This window comes from Oncorhynchus kisutch, linkage group LG16 (genome assembly GCF_002021735.2).
Source record: "Oncorhynchus kisutch isolate 150728-3 linkage group LG16, Okis_V2, whole genome shotgun sequence".
Lineage (NCBI taxonomy): Eukaryota > Metazoa > Chordata > Actinopteri > Salmoniformes > Salmonidae > Oncorhynchus > Oncorhynchus kisutch.
Genome location: NC_034189.2, coordinates 41982098 through 42009057, shown reverse-complemented (window position 1 = coordinate 42009057; position 26960 = coordinate 41982098). Strand labels below are relative to the sequence as shown.

At 43.1% G+C, this 26960-nt stretch overlaps 1 protein-coding gene across 4 annotated transcripts in view; it reads right to left on the bottom strand.

Annotated features, from left to right (window-relative positions):
- The window catches only part of LOC109878184 (nck-associated protein 5), a 166569-nt gene that overhangs the window by 20344 nt on the left and 119265 nt on the right, over nucleotides 1-26960 (bottom strand). For all 4 annotated transcript variants that reach the window (XM_020470417.2, XM_020470418.2, XM_031792465.1 and 1 more), the window contains 7 exons: nucleotides 23670-23738; nucleotides 21316-21354; nucleotides 20932-21051; nucleotides 11283-11387; nucleotides 9681-9869; nucleotides 4194-7798; nucleotides 2840-2945 (listed from right to left, as the gene is read on the bottom strand). In XM_020470417.2, the coding sequence (XP_020326006.1) occupies nucleotides 2840-2945; nucleotides 4194-7798; nucleotides 9681-9869; nucleotides 11283-11387; nucleotides 20932-21051; nucleotides 21316-21354; nucleotides 23670-23738 (4233 nt within the window). The remainder of the gene's footprint in view (nucleotides 1-2839; nucleotides 2946-4193; nucleotides 7799-9680; nucleotides 9870-11282; nucleotides 11388-20931; nucleotides 21052-21315; nucleotides 21355-23669; nucleotides 23739-26960) is intronic.

Sequence of the window (26960 nt, the reverse complement as noted above, 5' to 3'; positions counted from 1 at the left end):
CATCCTTGCTTCAGGGCCTGAGCTACAGGCAGTTAGATTTGGGTATGTCATTTTAAGCGAAAATTGGGAAAAAAGGGGACGATCCTTAAAAGGTTTTAAGAAGGAAAGAAATTCCACAAATTAACTTTTAAGAAGGCAAAACTGTTAATTGAAATACATTCCAGGTGACTACCTCATGAAGCTGGTTGAGAGAAAGCCAATAGTGTGCAAAGCTATCATCAAGGGAAAGGTTGGCTATTTGAAGAATCTGAAATATAAAATATATTTTGATTTTTTTAAACGCTTTTTTTGGTTAACTACATGATTCCATATGTGTTATTTCATCGTTTTGAGGTCTTCGCGACTATTCTACAATTTAGAAAATAGCAAAAATAAAGAAAAAGCCTTGAGTGAGTAGGTGTTCTGAAAGTTTGGACCGGTAGTGTGTAATATCAAGTTCTAAATCATGTTTATGACCAATTTGTACAGGCAGAATGACAGAACATTGACATTAAGTGTTATTAAACGTGCCTCACAACATCATCAACAGATGGTATGTTATTTGTCGGAAAAATGGTTGGGGAGACCAAAGTAACACTTTTAGGCTTTTGCTTTATTGAAAATATTATTTGATTTAGATTAAATAATATTGTTATACAAGCAACATGCATATCTCAGCTACTATTACAAACTGTAACTACGTTTATAGAACATACCAGCCGTTTACAATTCAACCAAAAGTGTCAGGAGTGAAATGTTACAATTGACCCCGTATGTGGGGTTAAATGTTACAGGGAAAGGGGAAAGGGGGATACCTAGTCAGTTGTCCAACTGAATGTATTCAACTGAAATGTGTCTTCCGCATTTAACCCAATCCCTCTGAATCAGAGAGGTGTGGGGGGCTGCCTTAATCGACGCCCGGGGAACAGTGGGTTAACTGCCTTGCTCAGGGGCAGAACAACAGATTTTTACCTTGTCAGCTCGGGGATTCGATCCAGCAACCTTCCGGTTACAGCTACGGGGTTAAAAGTAGCATTGTCTTCAATGTTAAAAATGAAGGGTAATTGAAACTGATATTTTAATGATAATACACTAAATTGACAAATATTTCCATTTGATCTTTTAGGAATGTGATATTGACCAAAAACTCAAATTGTATCAAAATGAATATAGCCTGTTTTATATTAGGATTCAAACGTGTAAATTGTACAATTTTGCATTATCTTAATTTTACTACAAAACATTATGTAAAGAAGATACATTTTATATCATTATGTTAATGTGTCTAAATACCATATAAGGTACTGCGTTACAACCCCCCCCCCACACAAATCAAAATACCCCATCTTACTGATAAAACTACTATGTTTAAATACATGGAGAATGACCCACAGGTCAAAACACTAAACAAGAGAAGTGGTGGGTATATTTACTTAAGGGCCTCAAAACCTATTTTATGTCAATAAAACAAAAAATGATTGATGAATTTAGGCATTTAGAGACACCACTGAAGCATTAGCACATTGCACAACAGCTTTCTAAGTGGTTTCTAATTTGAGTTATTAAAAGCTCTTACAACTGACCCCGTGCTACATTTTTTTCCCAGTCTCCCTTACATCATTGTAATGTGCATCGCATTGTATTCATAATTGCTTTGCCGCTTGTGTGTGTATTCAATCTTTTGTATGGTGGCCTTAACATTCCTTGAATATCATCTGCACAGATAATAACATAACATCACTGCTAGTTTAAGGACATGTCTGGTATGATTCATAAACCACAAACAAGCAAAGTACACTTTTCTACAACGTGATAATAATTTATATACTTCTACGAAACCAGACATCCAAAATAACAAACGCAGCTAAGCTAACACAGATGCAGTAGCTGGCATATTCAGATAGAACATTATTGATATATATATAGTTTCCCTTTCGCTCTTAAACAAAACAATAGTGGAAGACGATTCATCAATTCTTTAAGCGATGACTCAAAACAGAATCGACAAACACCTTAGATTTACAGAAGTTACTATTACATTTTCAGAGCCTCTTTCGTAATAGGTAGTTATTTCAGAGGAAGCAACAAGGTAATTGTTCTAATATGGAGGTGGGCTAACAGAGTGTGATGTTGAAAAAGTGTTCCTCCGAAAGTATAAAAGGGGATTTGCAGGTCATAAACACTTATTTTCTTCTGTTGTACTTCTGTAGAAGGGAGATGGAGATGAAGCTGCAAGGATAGTATTAAACAGGCCTTTGTTGAATTGAGTGTCTGAGATAAGAGCCTCCTCTTCGCTATCAAAGTTCCCCATCAGCTGGGTTGAATTTCCTGCATATTGCATGTGGACTCTCTTTTTTCTTTCTCCCCTTTCCTGCCTTGCTCTCTCTCTCTCTGTCCCTGACAGAGAACAAGTAATATCTTCTACAAGGTCAGAATTACGTGGCATTCTAAGTCTTACCCAAAGCATTTTTTGTTCTATACAAAGCTTAGTATGTGGTTCAACATTGGTAGCATATCTCCCAAGATGAAGTGCTTCAGTGTGCGCTCATATTTGTGTATGTGTGAAGGTTGGCGGAATTTGCAGGTGTGTACACAAATTGGACATGAGACATGGAAAACGTTATGGCAACAGTAAATTATATGGAGTATACGCACAATCCAATAAGCAACTGACCAGCATGAGAGCATGGAGGAAGTGGATACTGAGGTTAGGGGAAATAGTAAGAAAATGGTGAGATTATGAGGAGAGAGAGAGAGAGAGAGAGAGAGAGAGAGAGAGAGAGAGAGCAGTCGAGTGAGAGACCCATGCAATATCCTGGAAGCCAAGCAACGTTTCATTACAGGACCCTTGCTCACTCACAGCTGTATCGGAGCAGATCTCCATATCTCCCCTCATATCGCTGTTTCTCTTGGGGATGGAGATGCCAGGGAGAGATTCAGCTATGGAGTCACCCTTCCTCACACTCCTGTATGGGAAACATGATTTGATACATTTTCTGTCTGTCTGCTTAACTGATTTCATATGAACGGTGCAGTTGGAAAGAGATCCCGGGTGATACATTCCACTGTTCTCACTCAATACGGCCTCCATATACACTGAACAAAAATATAAACTCAACATGTAAAGTGTTGGTCCCACTGAGCTGGAAAAAAAATCCCAGAAATGTTACATATGCATATTAGCTTACTTCTATCCAATTTTATGCACACATTTGTTTACATCCCTGTTAGTGAGCATTTCTCCTTTTCAAAGCTAATTCATCCATCTGACAGGTGTGGCATATCAAGAAGTTGATTAAACAGCATGATCATTACATAAGTGTTGGGGACAATAAAAGGCCACTCTGTGCAGTTTGGTCAGACAACACAATTCCACAGATGTCTCATGTTTTGAAGGAGCATGCAATTGGCATGCTGACTGCAGGAATGTCCACCAGAGCTGTTGCCAGAGAATTGAATGTTAATTTCTCTACCATAAGCCGCCTCGAACGTCATTATAGAGAAACTGATTCTGACTGGCTGGGCCTGGCTCCCCAGTACCCCAGTATCATGTGAAATCCATTGATTAGGGTTTAATTCATTTATTTAAATTGACTGATTTCCTTATATGAACTGTAACTCAGTAAAATAGTTGAAATTGTTGCATGTTGCATTTATCTTTTTGTTGAGAATAGCTATCCCCCTACCGTAGGATCTGAAATAACCTATTTTTAATGGCTCTTCCCGACTCCAGTCTCATTGAGTGATAAATGTTTGTAACTACTCTTGATAAAAATCTGTCAGCTGAGATTTTAGGTATTATATCAATTTATGGGAGGAGTGGTAATTCTGTACTCTTCCAGCCAAGATAGCTCAGGGCTGACAGTGTCTCTCGATTCCAGGCTAGGAAGTGCTAATGTTCACTCAAGTGGAACCATAACTCAAAGAGACAGCTGGTGTTGCTGTTGTTGAGCTGTGTGTGTTTTTGTCTCTTCACATGCATGCATAATGTAGCAAGACTTGTGTTTTACAGCAGCATGAACACTGGGAGAAATGCTAAAACGACAATCCGCAATCATTTCAGCATCACAGGAGACAAGTTATCTAATGAGTGTTCTTTTTCCTGATCAAATCACTGTAATTTTTGGGAGGTTTTTACCTATGACTAATTATGCAAATGTACTTTAAATATTTGACAAATCACATTTTACGAAATTTGCTATGGTAATACCAACCGTCCAAGAAGCTCTTTCATGAACTGGTCTTTCCCAATGTAGGTTGTAGAACACTGGATCTGATTGGCTATTTGTCCCATCTGAATATTGCAATGATCCATGATCGAGCTCAGCTTGTTCTCCGACAGCTTCAGCTCTGGACTTTTTTCGAATTGGCTGTCGTTTTTCTTCTTGTCCTTCTTTTTGTCCGATTTCATCTGTTTGCCTCCCAGCACAGATCCGATCCTCAGCTCTTTTTTCTCATCTTTCTCTTTCGGGGAGGTGGCGTCTGATTTCTTTCCATTCAAGGCTGGCAGCTTGCTTTTACGCAGGCCGAACCAGTTGGCTAGAGACGGGCCGGTCTTCTGCTTGGTCTCCGGTGTTATTACCTTCTCTTGACCCTGACCTTTCTGAATATTCTCCTCGATCCCCATCATGACCTTCTCCTCGATGGTGCAGACTGTGGGGCTCACTGGTTGCTCTCCCTCATCGATTTCCCCTTGGGAACAGCCTGCCTGGACTTTGACGCTCTTCGCGTGGTCTAGTTTTCCGGGGCTGAGCACTTTCCCACCCTTTGTTGTGGCCTCCGGGCTATAGACAGGAGAGGCCGGCGACTCAAATGTAGGATGAGATGCAACCTTCTTGGGATTTCGGTAGTTCTTCAAGCCGATCCGGTCGGCGAGGGGTAAGCTACGCACTTCTTTTTGAGCTGGAGCCGTGACGCTCTCTCCCTTTGTGGTGCTCCGTGGCCCTTCACCGGTGAATCCCGATGTGGAGGCTCTCTCTGGAAGACCCTGGTGGCTGTTTGAGCCTGTCATACCTCCGTAGTGGCTCAGCCTGTGGCTGGGGCAACGGACTGGACTTTCCCCAGATCCGCTACTGGGTTTAATCTGTATGCCCTCAACAAACGAGCTCTGCCTTGTTAACGAGTTCCCCCTCTCTCCAGAGTTGGTGATGATCTGGGTTCGAATCTTCACATGTCCGTCCAACACACTGATGTTGGGTTTTTCCATGTAGTGGGTGCTGAAACTCTGGCTGCGAGCTTTCGCCCCAGTCATCCCCAGGACAGGCTTTAGGTGAGGTTTGGTCGTGACAGATATGGACCTCTTAAACAGTCTACTGTCACATTCCGACTTGTCACCAACCCCCTGCTCTGCCAACTCAGAGGTGTGTGCCTCCTCTTCCTGAATTATGCACTGGACCTCACCCTTAGTCTCTATGATGGAAGTCATGGCTAATGAATCAACATACACTGCCTGAAAACTGTCACACGGGATGAAAGCATTTGAAGTCACAGTCTCTTTGGAGACCGAGTTGATGTGTTCCTTCTCTTGCTTTCCTGGTATCGTGGTGGAGCCTTTCTGCAGTGAAGGGGGCGATTTCACAAAAGCTTTGAAGCCCATAGGAATTCGTGTCTTTGACGCTTTTTCAGTGGAATTTTGAGTGCTAGTTCCAGAGACGGGTGGGTTTGCTACAGCCTGGGGAGGTTGAATCATACTACTCTGAGGTTCTGTTGGACACTGAGGGTGGCCCTGCAGAGTTACAGGGAAACTACTAGAGGTCTTATACGACATAGAATGCCTATTGTTATTGGTACCTTTCTTACTTGTAAATGTGCTTTGAAGTGAAGAGCCACGTTGAGAGTTGTATGAGGGAGGAGGAACATTCTTTGAGCTTTTAGGTGCATTTTCAGGGTGATCAGGCACATGCCCTGAGGAGGGGAGGTAGAGTTTTGTGGGGACCCGTTTCGAAGTGCCTTTAGAGGGGGCCTCATTTGAAGCAGGGTGCTGCTGGCTTGATTTGTCCAACAGTTTCTGAGGTGCGATTGCGGTACCGTAGCCTGCGTCCAGGTCTATGGTATCTTGGCCCTTGTAGGGTGGGGGTGGTAATAAATGTTGCATATTTGGTACAGGCGGGGGGTGGTAACTCGGAGGTGGCCCCCTCCCAGTTGTAGGCGTGGATGGTTGAGCTCCTGGTTTAAGTGCTTGAGGTGACCCATCGTAGTTTGGTCTGATAAGTAAGGAGGTGGTGCGGCCAGGGGGCGGGGGAGGAGACGGGGACCTGAGTTCAGTTTTGCTGCTGGCTTCACAGTGTCTGTCTCTGGTAGGCTGTTCCCTGTAGTCCACATGGTCCAAATGCCTTCTTGGGAGGTGTGGGGAGCCGGTTGGAACACTAGATGAGGAGCCCTTTGTCCAGTCATTCCTGCCAGGAAGCTTGTTGATTACTGCCTTGGGGCTTGTAGTGCAGCCTGGAGCTTTGATGAACCTGGACATCTTGACCGGAGGAGAAGAAGGGAACTTTGACTCCTGAGCTGTGAATCCGGAGGTTGGTCCACTGTTGCTTGTTTCCGTGGTGGAGCCCTTAGAAAACTTCAGTGGAGATCCTTTCCCCCGGCTGCTGGGGATCTTTGAGCTGATGGCCTTGGGGCTGGTGGAAGCATTGTTCATGGGAGGGACAGAGTGGCCTTTGTTGGATCGATTGGAAGGTGGCTTTATCAATTTCCGTACTGGAGTGACATGCATTTGCAGCCTCTCTGGGCTTCCCTCCCTGCTAATGCTGCCGTTGTTGCCTACTTTGTGACGAATGGGCCTATCATGAGGCGACAGTGAAGCATACTCAGCAACCCCATTTTCTTTCCTCCCAGGAATCTCTTTCCGAGCCCCAGCACCAAAAGAGGACTGCTGAGCACTGAGTTCAATGGGCTGTCCGTCTGCATCGAATACAGCCATGATACTCTCCTCAGACTGGGTTTTAGCCCCCTTGTGTTCCTTGATTAGGCTGAAAGGCCTGGGCCTTCCGTCAGCAGACTGAGTTCGGCCAGGTTCCCTCTTCAAGCATTGTACGGGAAGCAGTTTGTCAGAATCTCTTGAGAGCCTCTTGATGTCCTTCTGCAGTTGCTCAGCTGTCCGGTAAACAGGCAGCCGCCGGTGGTCGCTGACCTCAGTGTGCAGATCCTCAGGGTCGGTGTCTGAGAGGTGGAGGGGGCATTCAGCCTCTGTGGGGCTGATGTCAAAGTGCAACAGGGAGGGGTTTAGAACAGCCGAGGTCCGCCCCCCGGAGAGGAAATTGTTGATGAAGCTTTTGAGTTTTTCTGGCCGCTCCTTGGAGTTATAGCCGGGCGGGTGTGTCATACCCATGCTGCAGTTACTATCCCCTACTACGCCACTGTCCTGCAGCCCATCCCAGCTACACACACTGTCCGAGACGCTGTGCGACAGCTTCCTGAAGTACATCCAGCCTCCGTCCTTACTGGGGACGCAGTCTCGTCTGCAGTACGCTGAATGTAGCGACTCGTCGTCAGCATCATCAGAGTCGTACACAAACTTTTTGCCCCCCACCCCTGAGACAGGGGTCCTTCCCACATAAGTGGGCTTGGAGATTCTCTTGCTCCCACTCTTAATCCCCAGAGAGTAGATACCCTCATTAGAGTTCATGCAGTCCTTGTCGCCCGACTTGGAGACCCAGGAGGATGAGGAGCCTTTTGGTTTTCTCCTCTGGAGCTTCCGCAGGCCTTCTAGGATGTGGCTCTCTTTCCTCCTCGTGGGGAGCTGCTCTTCCAGGGGGGCGCAGATGTTCCCGGGCGCTGAGGAACCCAGGCTCAACCTCTTCTCCCATGTCAGAGAGGACTGAAGGAGAAATACAGAGAGACAGAAGTTATTAGGAAACTCAGAGAGGACAGAGGGAGATTTAGAGACAGACACACAGACACATCATTCGAAAATGCAGCTAAATTGAGCTGTGCAACAGCAATCCAAGCATGAGTATAAGCACCTGTAGTACTTCTCAGAGGATTTGTGACCATGGCCCACTCTCATTCTAAACAACAGAGTTGGTTGTGGAGTCATATGATTCATTTGTTAAGCTGTTACTCAGTCTGCAATTTGTTTTACTTCCTTTCACATGGTCTATTGGAGATACTAAGCCCTTTGAGATATGTCTCAAGCTACATATTTAATGCTTTGATTAATAAATAAAAAACTATTAAATAACACACATGGAATCCTGTAGTAACCAAAACGGTGTAACCTAAAATATATTTTATATTTGAGATTCTTCAAAGCATCCACCCTTTGCCTTGATGACAGCATTGCACACTCTTGGCATTCTCTCAACCAGCATCATGAGGTAGTCACCTGGAATGCATTTCAATTAACAGGTGTGTCTTCTTAAAAGTTAATTTGTGGATTTCTTTCCGTCTTAATGCATTTGAGCCAATCAGTTGTGTTGTGACAAAGTAGGGGTGGTATATGGAAGATAGCCCTATTTGGTAAAAGACCAAGTCCATATTATGACAAGAACAGCTCAAATAATCAAAGAGAAACGACAGTCCATCATTACTTTAAGACATGAACGTCAGCAAATATGGAACAAGTGCAGTCGAAAAAACCATCAAGCGCTATGATGAAACTGGCTCTCATGAGGACCGCCACAGGAATGGAAGACACAGAGTTACCTCTGCTGCAGAGGATAAGTTCATTAGAGAGTTACCAGCTTCAGAAATTGTAGCTCACAGAGTTCAAGTAACAGACACATCTCAACATTGACTGTTCAGAGGAGACTGTATAAATCAGGCCTTCATGGTCGAATTTCTGCAAAGAAAACACTACTAAAGGACACTAATAATAAAAAAAGACTTGCTTGGGCCAAGAAACATGAGTAATGGACATTAGATGGGTGGGCATTTGTCCTCTGGTTTAGAGTCCAAATTGGAGATTTTTGGTTTTAACCGCCATGTCTTTGTGAGACGCGGCGTGGGTGAACTCCACCGTAAAGCATGGAGGAGGAGGTGTTATGGTGTTGGGATGCTTTGTTGGTGACACTGTCAGTGATTTATTTAGAATTCAAGGCACATTTAACCAGCATGGCTACCTCAGCATTCTGCAGCGATACGCCATCCCATCTGGTTTGGGCTTAGTGGGACTATCATTTGTTTTTCAACTGGACAATGACCCAACACACCTCCAGGCTGTGTAAGGGCTATTTGACCAAGAAGGAGACGGATAGAGTGCTGCATCAGATGACCTGGCCTCCACAATCCCCTGAACCTCAACCCAATTGAGATGATTTGGGATGAGTCAGACCTCAGAGTGGAGGAAAAGCAGCCAATAAGTGCTCAGCATATGTGGGAACTCCTTCAAGACTACTGAAAAAGCATTCCAGGTGAAGCTGGTTGAGAGAATGCCAAGAGTGTGCAAAGCTGTCATCGAGGCAAAGGTTGACTCGTTGAAGAATCTCAAATATAAAATATATTTTGATATGTTTAACACTTTCTTGGTTACTACATGATTCCGTGTGTTATTTCATAGTTTTGATGTCTTCGCTACATAGAAAATAGTAAAATATAGAAAACCCGGTAGTGTTCAGCTATGTGTTACTTCTATTTTTTTAAGCTGATTGAAACCCCATATTGATAAAGTTCATAAATGAGAGCGACAGAGACAAAGAAAAATAGACAGAGAGACACACAGACAGAGACAGAGTGAGGAGAGGTTGGTCTGGTCATCGTACCATTTTCCCACAGGAGCGTCCTTCATTCCAGGTGTAGGAGCCACTGGAGTATTCACTGCAGGCGCTAGACAGGGACAGCTCACTGCTGCTACAGCTGCTGCGTGGGTAGACTGGCGCTTGCACCGTCAGACTCAGCTGGCTCAGACACTTGGCCACAGGAAGTCCCGCCTTTCCGTTCAGTTGGACATCCTGCAGGATGGATTCCAAAGTCATGATTTAGTGCCACATACTTTAATGAGTCGGGATAAAGGGGACTAAGGTAGAGAAGGTAGAGACAATTATGAGAGATGCAAGAAAACGCTACAAAAACACTGATTAACAAGCCTTATTTCAGCTTCTCAGTCTAGAAACTATAGAGTTGGGTCTGGACCCATACAGCTTGTTACATTGTATTTGAACTGAAAGGCTTTCCCCATCACTCTCCAGTGTTTATGTCTTGAATGGCTTCAAATCTAGTCTGGGACACAGACACATGGCTGATGCCAGGGGAGGAGCATGGTTTGGGTTATGAGCTAGGGGTGACAGGCTGATGGGCTCCAGTGAAAGCCAATTACCCAGGGAGATAAGGGAACATCTGGAGGACAGGTGGCAGAGGTGAACAGGGGCGAGTGGGTCGGCGCGTGTCACAGAGAGCTTCACAGGGTCATATGAGATGGTAATGGTGTCAGAAGGTAAGAATATGGCTGGGAATCTATGACTATACAATATTGAATCACCGGTGCATTTGACAAGGCTGTCCAAACACACACCGCTTTTGTCTTTGTACATTAATGCAAAAAAAACGGTGTTTTTTGCATGTCTATTGACTGTTTTAAGTTAGATTGCCGGTGGCTGATATTTTATGTGTGAGACTTTCTGGGGTTTTCAGTATTCCTGTAAAGTGTTACGAAAGCTTCTGCTTCAACTCTATAATTAGCCAGTGAGATGCAAATGATCCATCATACTTTCAGACGCAATCTCCCCAACAGATGTTTTCTGCATCAGTCCTATTCCACAATTCTGTCCAAACAAATGTCGATTCACAATTCTAATCAACTGTTCAGTCAGAGAGATAATAGGAAGCGAACTAATTGGCCCAGGAAATCTGTACCAATCTGTACTGCAAGTATATCACATTTGCACGGCTTCTTTTCCCAAACCCATTACCTTGTCGCAAACACATGAATACATTATCAGACTTCAACATTAATACACAATCAATTTTTCACATTTTTTGGGGGCCACATTTCTTTACTATATATGAAGGTTTATCAGGTTGGGTCCTCAAGGAGTAAAAGGACACAAGACCAGAGTGAATTTTTTAAGACCTTAATACATAATATATAACATGACTAATGTTCTACACTATCCCTCAGACTCATTTTTACTGAAGACGAGCCTCAATCGATGGTCTTTTGGTAATATGACAAGGATATATACCTTTAAGAATGTGATACTGCCAACTCTGCTTGCCGAGAACAGCAGATCAAATAGTTCGATCTGGTATTTTAATCCTCCCTAATGATTTCTCTGCTATACGTCAGTTCTGATGCCTGGACAATACATATGGGTGAGGCTGGGGGGAAAAGAACATGCCATTGGTTTGTTTTCCATCAATCTTACATGAGGTGGAGAGTCAGTGTTCCTGGATAGCAGGAAGCTTTTGCTCCTCTCCGGCTCCAGGAGGAGATCAGAGGCAGACAAATCCATGATCCGAGAGTGGAGTTTCTGAAAGGACAAGAAAGCACACGGTCTTACTGAATGTCTCTACTACATACAGAAATATATCAACTACATAGAGAAGGCATTTAACACATTCAACTGTACGGAAGAATCTGGCAATCAAACAACTATATTATATTGCATGCTATTTTGCATTTCATATTGGTGTTCTGTATCAATCGCACTTTTCCAGTAGTAGATTAATGAATACATAATAGAAAGTCTACCATCAAACATAAATCATTTTCATTCAAATCTCACAACGAAAACAAACAAAAAATCACACTTGAGCAGGTCGCAAAAACGCTTTGGTTCAGCCGTACTTTCCCCGAGCTTGAAAGTAAATCTCTTTCTCCCTCCACTGAGATTGTATGCAGGGCACTCTTCAATAGTCTTAGACTCAATGTCATTAATGTCATCTGTTAAGAATAATTCATGTGAATGGGAAATAATTGCATTGGGGAGCGAGGGATTCCTTTGATTTTTGTATTCATATTCAAACACTATTTTACGATCCATTATTTTCTTTGGTTTCCGTTCACAGGGGAAGGATACAAAACCAAATACATTTTCACATATTAATCCTCCAACCTAATTACTGCCCAGTTCCCCGTGCTCGGATCTACTTAACGGCAAACGTGCTGTAACAAAACACTCGATTTATGCCACATTCCCCTCCAAAGGCAACTTTAATGCTCGTTGAGGGAGGACATTTTCTGCTGCGCTCATATCTATTTGAATTTCTCCATCTCGATAATGAAATATAATTGCCAGATTCCTGTACTCTGCACTAACTTCCCTTCCCGTGCTGTGTACGCCCGCTCTAGATGAACATAACCTCAGGAAGAATGTCACGCTGCCTTCGGTGCGGCGATGAGAGTCACCTTGCGGAACTTTTCGTGTATAGTATATTAGCTTAAGTCCATCTATAGTCTTCTTTCAGTGTCCTCCACAATTAATCCCAATCATTTGAAAGTGATGGAAATGATTATTTGCATGACATCATTAGTTGGAGACGCGGGCGACATCCCACAATGTTCCTTTAACATAAATGAAGTATATCTGAATAACAAAAGACAGGGAGAGAGTATACAATATGACAGGCCCGAGCCTGATATATGCTTACCTCTTTTCTTACTCAGTACAACAATAGAAATGCAATTTCTACCTCACCTCATCTCTGTTCTGCTACTCAGACTACCCAGATGGCTCCTTGAGTATAAAGCTACTCCTCTACTAAATCACAGAGGACACTAAGAACATGTTTATTAAACAACAGTTTCACACCTCGTAAACCCTCTACTGCACAGCTGTGTCATTCAGGAAGCACTGATCTCAAACTCCTTGCCCAAGGCCAAACCATAGTATCACATTATCCATTATTTCATACAAACATCCTTCATGTTACCACCTGTTTAAGTGCGAGATTCCGATGCGAGATTTTGCCATTCTAGAGTTTGTATGTGCTATCAACCATTACACTGAGTATCAGGGACAGAGCTACAGTATGGAGGTGACCTTCCGAAAATAACCTTCAGCATGAAGACACCGGCTCACTACATAAGTCCACTGATCCAACAATGAAACAGAGAGCCAGACAATAAGTCGAAAAGCTTGTAATAAAATCAGTCCCAGTGCTAGTGATCAACACACCGGCCGAGCCCTGGGGTCCCGGAGGCTTCGAGCTAACAAGACTTCCTGCAAATGCAGTGTGAAAGCCATAGAGATAGATACACTATTGCATTGTATCTATATATACAGTGGAAACCATATTCCTGGAAGCCATATTCTTTTTACTTGGGATGACAGCCCCTTGTAACCAGTTTATTTTGAATCTCCAAGACAAAATGCATTCATGATGAGAGGGATAACAATCCTATTCCTTTGTTTCATAAACCCAGCCTTGGGCATTGACAATTGCCACTTTAACATTGTGTTCAGAACATCCATGGACTACTGTCAGAGGATCAATAGTCACAATCTCACTGAAAGCAACCAACCAAAGCCACCTGAAGACCTCCCAGGAATTTACAGGTAGGTCTCCTTCACTACAAGGCTCAATATGTTATATATAATTTGTGATGACTGCTGCACTAGTGTAAGACACGTCATGCAATGTGAAGTGAGGCTTTAGAAGTAGAACACCAGCTAATACATGCATCTTCACCATATGGCGTCCCTTAGGCTAAAGAAACACTTCCCAGGACATACGTCTTGGTTGCCTTGACATCGAATCTCAATGCATTGCATTCCTGGTTTGCATTCGCCCGGTTCACCAACTGCTTCTCTGATAGAGTTCATGTGTCAAATCGGAGGGTCTGTTGTCCGGGCCTCTGGCAGTCTCTATGGGGATGCCACAGGGTTCAATTCTTGGACAGACTCTCTTTTCTGTATACATCAATGATGTCGCTCTTGCTGCTGGTGAGTCTCTGATCCACCTCTACGCAGATGACACCATTTCTGTATACTTCTGGCCCTTCTTTGGACACTGTGTTAACAACCCTCCAGGCAAGCCTCAATGCCATACAACACTCCTTCCGTGGCCTCCAATTGGTCTTAAATACAAGTAAAACTAAATGCATGCTCTTCAACCGATCGCTGCCTGCACCTGCCCGCCTGTCCAACATCACTACTCTGGACGGCTCTGACTTAGAATATGTGGACAATTACAAATACTTAGGTGTCTGGTTAGACTGTAAACTCTCCTTCCAGACTCACATCAAACATCTCCAATCACATCTCCAATCCAAAGTTAAATCTAGAATTGGCTTCCTATTTCACAACAAAGCATCCTTCACTCATGCTGCCAAACAAACCCTTGTAAAACTGTCCATCCTACCAATCCTCAACTTCGGCGATGTCATTTACAAAATAGCCTCCAATACCCTACTCAATCAATTGGATGCAGACTATCACAGTGCCAAAGCCCCATATACTACCTACCACTGCGACCTGTATGCTCTCATTGACTGGCCCTCGCTTCATACTCATCGCCACACCCACTGGATCCAGGTCATCTACAAGACCCTGCTAGGTAAACTCCTCCCTTATCTCAGCTCGCTGTTCACCATGGCAGTACCCACCTGTAGCACGCGCTCCAGCAGGTATATCTCTCTGGTCACCCCCAAAACCAATTCTTCCTTTGGCCGCCTCTCCTTCCAGTTCTCTGCTGCCAATGACTGGAACGAACTACAAAAATCTCTGAAACTGGAAACACTTATCTCCCTCACTAGCTTTAAGCACCAGCTGTCAGAGCAGCTCACAGATCACTGCACCTGTACATAGCCCATCTATAATTTAGCCCAAACAACTACCTCTTTCCCTACTGTATTAATTTATTTAGCTCCTTTGCACCCCATTATTTATATCTCTACTTGGCACATTCTTCCACTGCAAATCAACCAATCCAACGTTTTACTTGCTATATTGTATTTATTTCGCCACCATGGCCTTTTTTTTGCCGTTACCTCCCTTATCTCAACTCATTTGCTCACATCGTATATAGACTTGTTTCTACTGTATTATTGACTGTATGTTTGTTTTACTCCATGTGTAACTCTGTGTCGTTGTATGTGTCGAGCTGCTTTGCGTTATCTTGGCCAGGTCTCAATTGTAAATGAGAACTTGTTCTCAACTTGCCTACCTGGTTAAATAAAGGTGAAATAAGAAATAAATAAAATAAAAATTCGTATTGATCAAGTTTGAAAAGGTGCAACGGCTTGCTTGGGTGTGAGAGCCACCCGCCGCGAAACACAGAGAATGGATAGAAATAGTTCCAAGTGGTGCTGTTAATTGTAGATGCATTTACATGTGCAAATTAGAGTGAATTGGAACTAGTTTAAGGGAACATGGATGTAAACTGGAGATGTGGATTAAATCACATTCATGACGATCCCTTTATCTCCCCAGAGTGCCAAATTAATCCTCCCTTTTGTTTCTCTTTCCGTAATCTCAGCCCCATTTAGACTGAGTTTAAGGGGACACTGACTCTATCCTGCAGACCAGCTAAATGATGATAGGCTATAATGGCAACATTCTAATGGATTAAATCACATTGATTTCCAATGGATTTTTGTAAAAGTAATTGGTTTGTATTTTGATGTGCATGTGTGTGTGTGGGTTGGTTCTTCTAACCGTGTGAGGATCTAAAATACCATTAAGTTCCCACAAGGATAGTAAAATCAGGAAAACTCTCCCTCGTGGGGACATTACCCACGTCCCGATGAGGACAAAGGTTATTTGAAGCTTAGGGGTCAGGTTTAGGGTTAGGGTTACAACTAGGGTTAGGGTTAAGGGAAAATAGGATTCTGAATGGAAATACATTTTACGTCCCCATGGGGATAGAAGAAGAAAACTGTGTTTGTGTGCGCAATTGAGTTGAAATTGCTCAACCCATCATGCAGTCTGGTTCTCTAGTACTGTACAGCATATTGTGTGCTATCAGGGACCTGGAGGGACATCAATACTCTCTTTCAGATCTAATAGGCTATTTGACTATTTTCTGGAAATTCTGAACCTTGAGGTCATCTCGGTGGAATGCTCCGTATTTTATTATTGGCCCAAGTCAATTTGGTCCAGTGCGGTCACGATCGATTGGGATGTGGAAAAGGATTAGACGCAATGTGCTCTCTTGTTCCCCATTGTCAGTTAACTTATGAAATATAGAAATAATGATAGAGCTGTTTAAACTGGATTAAATGGGAATGTAGTACAGTATATAAACAGCATATTGAGCCTCTAATCTATTTTATTTCATCCCTCTTTTTTTTGCACAGTTCATGCACATATGATGCTAAATAGTTTTCAATTAGTTTGTTAGGTATAATCAAATTGTTACATAAAATATGTTGTTTATTGCTTTCACATTTACGCAAAGACTTAAAATGTAAGAATTAAAGGTAAGTGAGAGTAATTAAATGAAAAGGTTTTAAAACACGATCTGCTTATTTGTAGTTCAAATTTGAAAATCATATTCATTTCATGTACATAACTGTGAATTAACAGAGGCAAAATATACCTACTACAGCTTGTTCTAAACCAAGTATTTCCCATAATGACCTAAAGTTTATATGTAGATGAGAATTCTTCCCCTGTAGCTGACTCAGTCCAGGTTGTCCTTTACAGTGGACTTAACATGCCAGATGGCGTCTCTCTCCCCATAAAGCCCGTAACAGAAATGTAGTCCTCTCCGAAGCCCTATCGCTCCTCTCCAGGGTATAGGCTGTCCACACAGGGGGATGGGAGTGGTTGAGTGTCAGGAGAAGAGAAGGGGGGCTGATGTTATCGTAGGGGTGCAGGATTACACCTCCTCAGCACAGTCATCAATGATTCAGTCAATAGTGTCACAAGGCCTCCGATGGGGAGTGGTGGGGAGAGGGGGGGGGGGACATGGGGGCGGACAGCTCCCCCATCTCTGTGTCTCTTAGGGCTAGCCTCACTGTACCTGACCGCGTGGAAGTGTGATCTAGCCAAGGACGGAGGCGCACTGAGGGAGCTCACCTTCTCTGTTACTACCTATTACCTAATCTGCGTTTGATTCTGCAATCAAGGCTTGGTCTTCCCTTAGTCAGACGATACAGGTAACGTATAGCAGGGAATTGGCTAAACTAAGACAAAACATGACTCTCGTACTCCACTGAGACATTAACCAGAATAGGAATACTGTGCAGGGCAGTCCAGTTAACAAACCTCCAGCAAAGACAACACTTTGAGGGGAACCATAGTGCAAAAGCCAATCCAAATTCAGAAGGCAAAAATGATTGAATGGTACTGCGTAGCTACTACGTCCTGCTGGAGGGGCCTGGGAAGTTTCCACGGCAACCAGGACCTACTTTTACGGATAATTGTCAACTCAATTACCACTCGCCTGTCACTTTTGATAAGGCTGCCTAAGTGGAAGGAGGGAATTATTATTCGCTACTTATACACCTTACTAAAAAACCTGGTCGAACTGCAGCAAACAAGAGCTTTGCAGCGTGTGAAATGCCACATTACATGAGGCGACAGCAGGTCAAGCATATTCCCAGTATTCCTAATCACAATCTCAATGGAGAGCAGTGATTCGTTATCAGGGAAATTCAAGATGGCCCCAGAGGCCAATAACACATTTAATTACCGACTCCCAGAACAGTAGAAATTAAATACTCTGACTGATAGGAAATATTAATATGTCTAGCTCTACTGTCGCTAATTACTATTTGATGGTAGGTTATGGTATAAAGGTAATTCATGCAAACCCCTAACTTGCCTAGTTAAATAAAGGTTAAATAAAAAATAAATAAAAATCATGAAAACAGAAGGTTACCTGCAGCCGTTTTAGAGGGCAAAATATTAGGCTGCTTCAAGAGAAATTATCCACAATAAGTAGCAAGGGAACTGATTTCAAACCCATGTTTTAATTGACTCAATCAATCATATGCTCTTTCAGCACTTGTATTACTATTCATCATTGTCACAGCCACCTTTATAGAGAAACTAATCCCAGAAATAGAAACAAGGTTTACAACCTGAAACATATCGACAAAACCACAACCATGAAAGAATCATGAGATTTTCAATAAAATTAATGACTATTTGAGGAATCCATGTGAAAATACACAAAACAAATCCTCCTATAACGTATGATTTAGCTATCGCTTACACAAGTGTCAATTATTTTCTTGTTGTTTAATGTGCTGGCAGACATCGGTTGGACATAAAGTTGGACATAAATCTTTCAAATCTATCCGCCTCCTTCACAATAAAATCTCACTTCCTCACTGCTGAAAAAATGCCTTGCTACAAATCCTCATTCCCGGCATACTCCCTCGTGAAAAGCCATGTCTGTCCCAAATGGTACCCTATTTTCTACATAGTGCACTTCTTTTGACCAGAGCACTATATAGGGAATAGGATACCATTTGGGACAGAGACAGAGGCTCCTGCTACACAAGCAAATAGATGTATGGTATATTGCTCTCTTCAATGTCTTGTTGATCACGTTGTATATTGAACACAAATGCTCTACTGAACAGACTGAATACGCTAACATTTACTCTTGTAGGATATAAACAGAACATACATATTCGTTTACTAAATCAAAATATGATTAAATAGTTACAAATAGTTCATAAACAATGACACATTTCACTTTATTCATGCCCTGGTTTAAGTTGGGACAAAAATAGTGCATACACAGTTTCGCTCAATCTGTTGGAATGACGAAAATGCCTCCCTTCCAGCCAAAATTGCACCCTTCACTGGACAATGTGGACTGTGACTTTCAATTATCCATATGTCAGCATAGCAGAGGGCGACTGACAGAGGGCATACTCTCTCCTGAACTTGAGGTAGATAAAGGATTGTCGTCCGCTCGCTCTTTGCAATTCTCATTTATATCCTTTCGAATTTTGTCAACACCTGAACAAATCGTGATGAGGGTCTATTGATCGAAACATTGCTTAAACGAGATCCATTAAAATGGTTTGTGGACTATTCAACAATACCAGTGTTCTGGAGGCTGTTGTTTTACAGATATTGTCAACAATAAAATAAAAAGTTATTCTTAAACTATAACTTTCTTTGTTTCTGTACCTGGATATGTTGACTTGCATAGTACCTGGATGTGTTGACTTGCATAGCACCTGGATGTGTTGACTTGCATAGTACCTGGATGTGTTGACTTGCATAGTACCTGGATGTGTTGACTTGCATAGCACCTGGATGTGTTGACTTGCATAGTACCTGGATGTGTTGACTTGCATAGTACCTGGATGTGTTGACTTGCATAGTACCTGGATGTGTTGACTTGCATAGCACCTGGATGTGTTGACTTGCATAGTACCTGGATGTGTTGACTTGCATAGTACCTGGATGTGTTGACTTGCATAGCACCTGGATGTGTTGACTTGCATAGCACCTGGATGTGTTGACTTGCATAGTACCTGGATGTGTTGACTTGCATAGCACCTGGATGTGTTGACTTGCATAGTACCTGGATGTGTTGACTTGCATAGTACCTGGATGTGTTGACTTGCATAGCACCTGGATGTGTTGACTTGCATAGCACCTGGATGTGTTGACTTGCATAGTACCTGGATGTGTTGACTTGCATAGTACCTGGATGTGTTGACTTGCATAGCACCTGGATGTGTTGACTTGCATAGTACCTGGATGTGTTGACTTGCATAGTACCTGGATGTGTTGACTTGCATAGCACCTGGATGTGTTGACTTGCATAGCACCTGGATGTGTTGACTTGCATAGCACCTGGATGTGTTGACTTGCATAGCACCTGGATGTGTTGACTTGCATAGTACCTGCACTCAGCTCTCCCCTGAGCTCCTCTCATCCATCCTTTCTGAGCCACATGTTCTCATTACGACCAGTAGGAGTCTCATTATCCGTCTGTGCCGTCTATAGGCCCCCTGTACCTCCATCCCCCTCAGCTCCCTCTCACACTCCAAATCTCCCCTTTTTACCCTGTGGCAGACTGAGAGCCTCCACCCTCCACTCTGAGAAGAGGTAAGGTAACGAGAGCTGGACGGCCATAGCTGCAAATCAGATTAAGGAAAATCCATGCGGCCATTTTATAGCAGACATGGTTGTCAATATTTCTCTCTCTCTCTCTCTCTGCAGTGACTGGAGTAAATGATTTCTGTGTTACAGTAAGTGTGCATTCCTACCCACGGCAGACTACATACACACACGGGCGCACACACATACCCTCCCCTCTCTCTAGCATCTATGTCTGTGTTACATGCCACAAGGTCTGGTGAGCTAGAGGTAATTTGGTTGAGAGGTTTACCGTCCCCCCGAGAGAGGCCAGGATGGATGACGCGAGTCTCGGTACTTTCTCAAATGATCTTGTCTGAGCCCTGTAGCTCCGTGGAGGCTGGATGGTTCATGAACACACTGTTTTTCTAGCGATGATGATATCACAGACCCCGGACTCAGGATCACATCGCCATCACAAAAAGATGGATGATCTAATATCGCTGCTCTTCAGAACTTTGAAGTGAGCAAATATGCTACTGGAGCAGATGTCCTTACACCCACACTGTTGCCTTCAACAATATTGAATACAAGAACCAACATAGTTCTAATACTGAAACTAATAGCAGTGAAATGCTATTTTAACTCCATCAGTCAGGCACATCTGAGTCATGGCCAATAGTTGCTCTATGAGGTTCTATCGTGGTTCTGGGACAATGAGGTGCTATAGTGGTTCTGGGTTAATGAAGTTCTATTGTGGTTCTAGGACAATGAGGTTTTATATTGGCTCTGGGACAATGAGGCTCTGTAGTGGTTCTGGGACAAAGAGGTTCTGTAGTGGTTCTGGGACAATGAGGTTCTATAGTGGTTCCGGGACAATGAGGTTCTATAGTGGTTCTGGGACAATGAAGTTCTGTAGTGGTTCTGGGACAATGAGGTTCTATAGTGGTTCTGGGACAATGAGGTTCTGTAGTGGTTCTGGGACAATGAGGTTCTGGGACAATGAGGTTCTATAATGGTTCTGGGACAATGAGGTTCTATAGTAGTTCTGGGACTAGATGAGTGGACAGGTCCCTACCTGCAGGAGCAGGTCTGATGCAGGTCGGACTCGCTGCTGGAAAAGGACACTCATGGTCCGGTTTTGTTGCTCCAGGTCAAACACTCTGGTCCGCAACTTCAGACACTCCTCCCTCAGATCCTGCATAGGGAAAAACAACAGAGAGAGAGTTATTACAAGCAGAGGTGTGAACTTACAGTGATGTGTGACTATCCTAATACGGACACCATAAAAGTTTATTTAGTTAACACAAGATAATGAGAAGTGTCTAAAAAAAAGGTGAATGGTAAGATTAAGTTTTGAGCTACTGTATTACATACACGTCTAACAACATCATTGGATCTAATATTAGTATAATTCTGAGGCGTTTTTATAACACAGTTGCTATGGAAACCAGACTCCTACCTTTTGGGTGAGCAGTGCCTGCACAACTTGATTGGCAACCTAATACAGAATGAAAAAAGAAACAAGAATTATCCAAACGTTTTATGCAAGCTGTTTAGTGACTGACCATAATATGGTGGCTGTTATGGGTGAGAAAGATGAGTGAGAAAGAAAGAAAATGTCTCTAGTTGACCCACGACCTCAACTCTAAACTGCCCCTGCCCTGTGCATGCTGACGCCGCATTTTCTCACTTCCCCTCTTCCTCCAACAACATTTTATACACAAGTTCCTCCGACCACTTACAAAATGATTACAGGCTTTAGTGAACACGATGTCCCAATGCATTACAGCATTGTCCCCTGTCTGTCTTCCCTTGGAGGAGTGTGTTGATTCCTAAGGGGACCAATCATCATAAATCTGACGCAGGGTGGCAGAGAAGGCCAGTAGCGGCCCGGCGAAGCAGAACAGATTGGAGCCAGACGCACTGCATGTCTTCATGATGTTTAATTGTCTTCTGTTGATTCTGTATTGACAGCAGTGTCAGGGCTGATGTAGTGGCTTGGAGAGTAGGGGGTTGTGTCCTGAATGGCACCCTATCCCTTATATACTGCACTACTTGACGCCATAGGCCCTGGTCAAAAGTAGCGCACTATATAGTGAATAGGGTGTCATTTGCGACACAGCGGTCAGTCGGAGAGAAGAAGTGGCGGGGTAAAGTACTGTTGTGCCTGGGCTTTGCCCGCAGAGCGCCTCACACCCCTACCACTCTTCCGAGTTTAGACCGCAATGCCCCATCGACTCTGACTCTGATTACAGCCCATTGATTGCTCGTTAATTCACTGTAAGCACGCATTGGCTTTTTCTCAGAGGTGTCCTCTCTCCCTCTATTGAATAAGGGGAGATGGAGTAAATATGATGAAGTGATTGAGCCCTGTGGGGAGGGATACAGAGCTGCTCCTGTTAAACTGAAGGGCACTAATTCAAAGAATATTGAATGATCTTCAAGTTAGAATCTAAATGACAACAGATGATAAATAAAATCACTTATAAAGACTTTATAGAGCATTCATAGTTCAAGTCATACTACATGAAGTGAGGCATAACAGTCTCTTGCATCTGATGCATTGCCAAATGTGGCATAACTCCTTTTACCAGCCTTTCAATAGCATGACATTTGCACATGTTTACTAAGTGGAACAAAAATTATATATATATATATTTTTTTTTTTTTTAAATTTAAAACTAAAGTGAGTGGCCTGCCCAAATAGCATACCAAACAGCCACCACTCTGCTTATGTAGAGATAATAATCCACAATCTTTTTATTAAAAAAATGCATCATTACTAAACAAGCCCTGCGTTCTCTTCAGTTTCCAAAGGTCCTGAGCCCATCAGCAGAGTTGTTAGAGCTATGGAGACTTCCGCATCACAACATGCTCATTAGTGAGCTAGCTCCAGTCAGAAGAGACCTCAGAGGACAACACAACACCAGACCAGACAACAGAGCAGCACAGCCCTAGCTTTTTGAGGTCACGGAAGTGGAAAAGGGATTTGGTGTGGGCCCACCCCAGGCGTTAGCCTCCAAGGCTGCAGCAAGCATACAGTATGCTTGGAGCATTGCAAAACAATTGCATACCACGGATAGACTGTTAACACAGACAAAGTATTGTTAACGCTCCTTGTGTCTCTCTATCCCTTTCTCTCGCTTTCTTTCTCTTTCTTTCATTCTCTCGCTTTCTCTGTCCCACCATCAATCTACGTCTCCCCCCTCCCCACCCCCACTCCCTCTGGCACCAGAGCCCAGATCTCAGGTCATATGAGCCCCAGTAGCTGGCACCATAGTGTATTAGACCAGTCTGTCCTTTCTGGCACCCGCGGGCCTCCAGCCTTCCCTCAGGGTGACTCAGCGTGCGGTCCGAGCCAACAAGCTCATTAATTGCTGTCATTCGTTTCCCTCAGGCCACCATTTACCCAGCTTCTCCCACAACACAGTTCGCCGTCAGAACGCCAAGTACCTCTTTCTCCATAATCACATTTCCTTTGGAGAGGAATTACTTTGGAATTGCATTGATAGAATTTGAGAGCAGGAAAATTGTGTATTGAGAGAAATCTCTAAGAAAAGTCGGCAAAGGTAGAGAAGGATACTGGAAATAGTGCTTGTGTTTGTAACCTGTTGGATCAGTACTATCAGTAAGATCTTAAAGAAAGTCGCTGAAGGTAAATAGAAAAGAATTACAACTCACAATAAGTCACAGAATAGGGAAGAAATAACACTTGTTTCTGAGATGTAGGGTATCATTAGTGTGGTGAAAAAAAAAGATTTCCCTCACGGAGGTTGCGGGCTGGGTGAATAGAGCGAGGCGTGGACTACTCACCTCATCCAGACAGTGCTCATACTGCTCCCTCTGGCTCTCATTCTCCATGGCCAATGCGGAGTTTTCCTCCTGTACGGCGAAATAAAACACATTTAGTGATGACTGAAATCCACAGAGAGCAATTCGTACAGTTTGTATGCATCAGATTTATTTATGAGCCATTTGCCAAAAGAGTAATGAAGCAAAAGTAATTTAAGTAGTATATAAAGAAATACCAGGTGGTGCCTGCTCGTCAATTTAAATAAATAAAAAACAATCACAGGCGGTTATAGAGCAACCAACATATAATTATATACCCTGATTGACATACACTAAACAAAAATAGAAACGCAACACGCAACAATTTCAAAGATTTTACTGAGTTACAGTTCATATAAGGCAGTCAGCTAATTGAAATACATTCATTAGGCCCTAATCTATGGATTTCACATGACTGGGAATACAGATATGCATCTGTTGGTCACAGATACCTTTTAAAAAAGTATGGCTGTGGATCAGAAAACCAGTCAGTACTGTATCTATTGTGACACTATTTGCTTCATGCAGAGCGATAAATCTCCTTCGCATAGTTGAACAGGCTGTTGATTGTGGCCTGTTGAATGTTGTCCCACTGTTCAATGGCTGTGCGAAGTTGCTGGATATTGACGGGAACTGGAACACGCTGTCGTACACATTGATCCAGAGCATCCCAAACATGCTCAATGGTGACATGTCTGTTGATTATGCAGGCCATGGAAGAACTGGGACATTTTACGTTGCACAGATCCTTGCAAAATGGGGCCGTGCATTATCATGCTGAAACAGGAGGTGATGGCGGCGGATGAATGGCACGACACTGGGCCTAAGGATCTCGTCACAGTATCTCTGTGCATTCAAATTGACATAGATAAAATGCAATTGTGCTCGTTGTCCGTAGCTTATGCCTGACCACACCATAACCCCACCTCCACCATGGGGCACTCTGTTCACATTGACATCAGCAAACCGCTCACCCACACAACGCCATACACGTGGTCTGCAGCTGTGAGGCCGGTTGGACATACTGCCAAATTCTCTCAAACGAAGTTGGAGGTGGCTTATGGTAGGGAAATTAACAATCAATTCTCTGGCAACAGCTCTGGTGGACATTCCTGTAGTCAGCATGCCAATTGCATGCTCCCTCAAAACTTGTGACTTCAGTGGCATTGTGTTGTTTGACAAAACTGCATATTTTAGAGTTGCCTTTTAGTGTCCCAAGCACAAGGTGCACCTGTGTAATGATCATGCTGTTTAATCAACATCTTGATATGCCACACCTGTCAAGTGGATGGATTATCTTTGAAAAAGATAAACGCTCACTAACAGGCATGTAAACTAATCTGTGCACAACATTTTAAAGAAATAAGATTTTGTGCATATGGAAAATTTAAGGGATCTTTCATTTCAGCTCATGAAACATGGGACCAACCCTTTACATGTTGCATTTATAATTTTGTTCAGTGTGGATGTGAAATGATACTGCATATGTGGCCAATGAAAATAATGCCAAAGGCATTTATAGTCTCTCCAATCTTTGTTTTCATATGAAAAACTATTGATGCAACAAATCATATCTGTGTTGTGTAGCGCAAGACTATACTGCCAGAGAACAAGATAACAACAAGAGAGGATTTGCCGGAGGTCGAAAAGGTCAGGTGTCAACCATAAGACCGGGGCCAACTAATAAAAACCTGCAGAAGTATCTCACAATGAAAGGTCAAGGGGCTTGAAGTTATGATCCTGAACTTTAAAGGTACAAATAAGAAGTTAGGTAGAATGGGCTAGAAGGGGCTAATGTGAATATGTCCTTGTTTTAAGTGAGGGGGGGGATATTGCTTCACCTTTTAAGGGAGAGGGGCTATTGATCTCCTCTGTTTCTAGTTTGTCAAATGCAGGCGGTCCAGGCAGGCCATATTAGAAGCTGTCAACATCGCTCCGGCTAGCTCGCCTCTCTCGGCGCATGCCCTTTAGTACAAAAAGCCAACCTTTGATTAAAACCCAGGCTAAATAATTGCACCTAACATATTCCCCTGCCTTAATCAAAATGGCACAGAGCTATAACAAATGAGCAACTTTGAGATGTACACGAAAAGCCCTTTACAAAAATTTTTTTACTTGTATTAATATTAGTAAAGTAAAAACTCCTAGTGAAGGCAAATAATTACCCAAAGGTTGCATATAAGCATGTTTTTATCATATTCCTTGTGTGGGTAGTAACTGGTTGAATCATCTTTCTCTATGGAACAAGGGGTCGGAGAAAGGTGAAGTGGCGTGCTATATTGACAATACTGTTGATATGGGAACTGTATGGGAAAAAATGTGTCTACTTCCATCAAACTGAACCCAACCTGATGAACACACATCTAAAAGCATCCGCGCTGAACATTTTCTGCTCGCATTAAAAGCATTTGAGATACTTTCACTACGGTGCTCTTTTGCCATCTTCTATTGCAAAACGTCATGGAGAGGCATCGCAATAAAAATACATTATTTGAGCTTAGTTGAAAAACAATATTTTGTACAGCCACAGTGCATAATCAATTTTACTGTGAATGAATGCAGTGCTCGGCTGTGATGCGTTATTAACAAATGCTAAGCAAAATAAATGTCAGAAAAAACATTTTGAATGGGGATGAAAAGAGCAACTAAATCACATAAAAAACGTGTATTCAATGTATTGCTCCTACAGCCGCTACAATTAAAGCATAGCAACTACAACTGCTGTTGCCATAGATTTTGAAACATGTCAATTATGCATGCCATTATAAGTTGCTTTTTATAGAACAGAATACATGCATGATCATCCACGATTAGAGTTCCCATGATTAGAGAAGTGGTTTTCTAGAATCATGGATGTATTTTTCTTTTGAACTTCAATGGAAAGTAACTAGCTAGAAAACAGAGTTATAAACAGCAGGGGTTTTTTGCTTCTGGCTTACAGTAGGTTTTGAATTGGGGTGAAGAGGGTGGAGAAGGGATGAGGGATTGTATGGACAGGGCTAGAGCTGGCTGCACCACAGTCAGTTCTCACTCGGCCCGTAATTGAACAGGAGTTAGAGCCAGCCCTGCACTGAAACCAGAGTGCCAGCTGTCCATCTGTGACGCCTGTACGCCAGGCCTCCTTTCCCTGGCACCCGGCTGCCAACTGTGCCAACCAAGATGCATGGGCACAACGCTGGGCAATGGGCATGCGCACTTGCTCGAACTGCAGACAGTTACCCGAGACCCAGTCACTTGCTTGCTCGAGTGCTCTGTCTTACTATGGAGTCACTA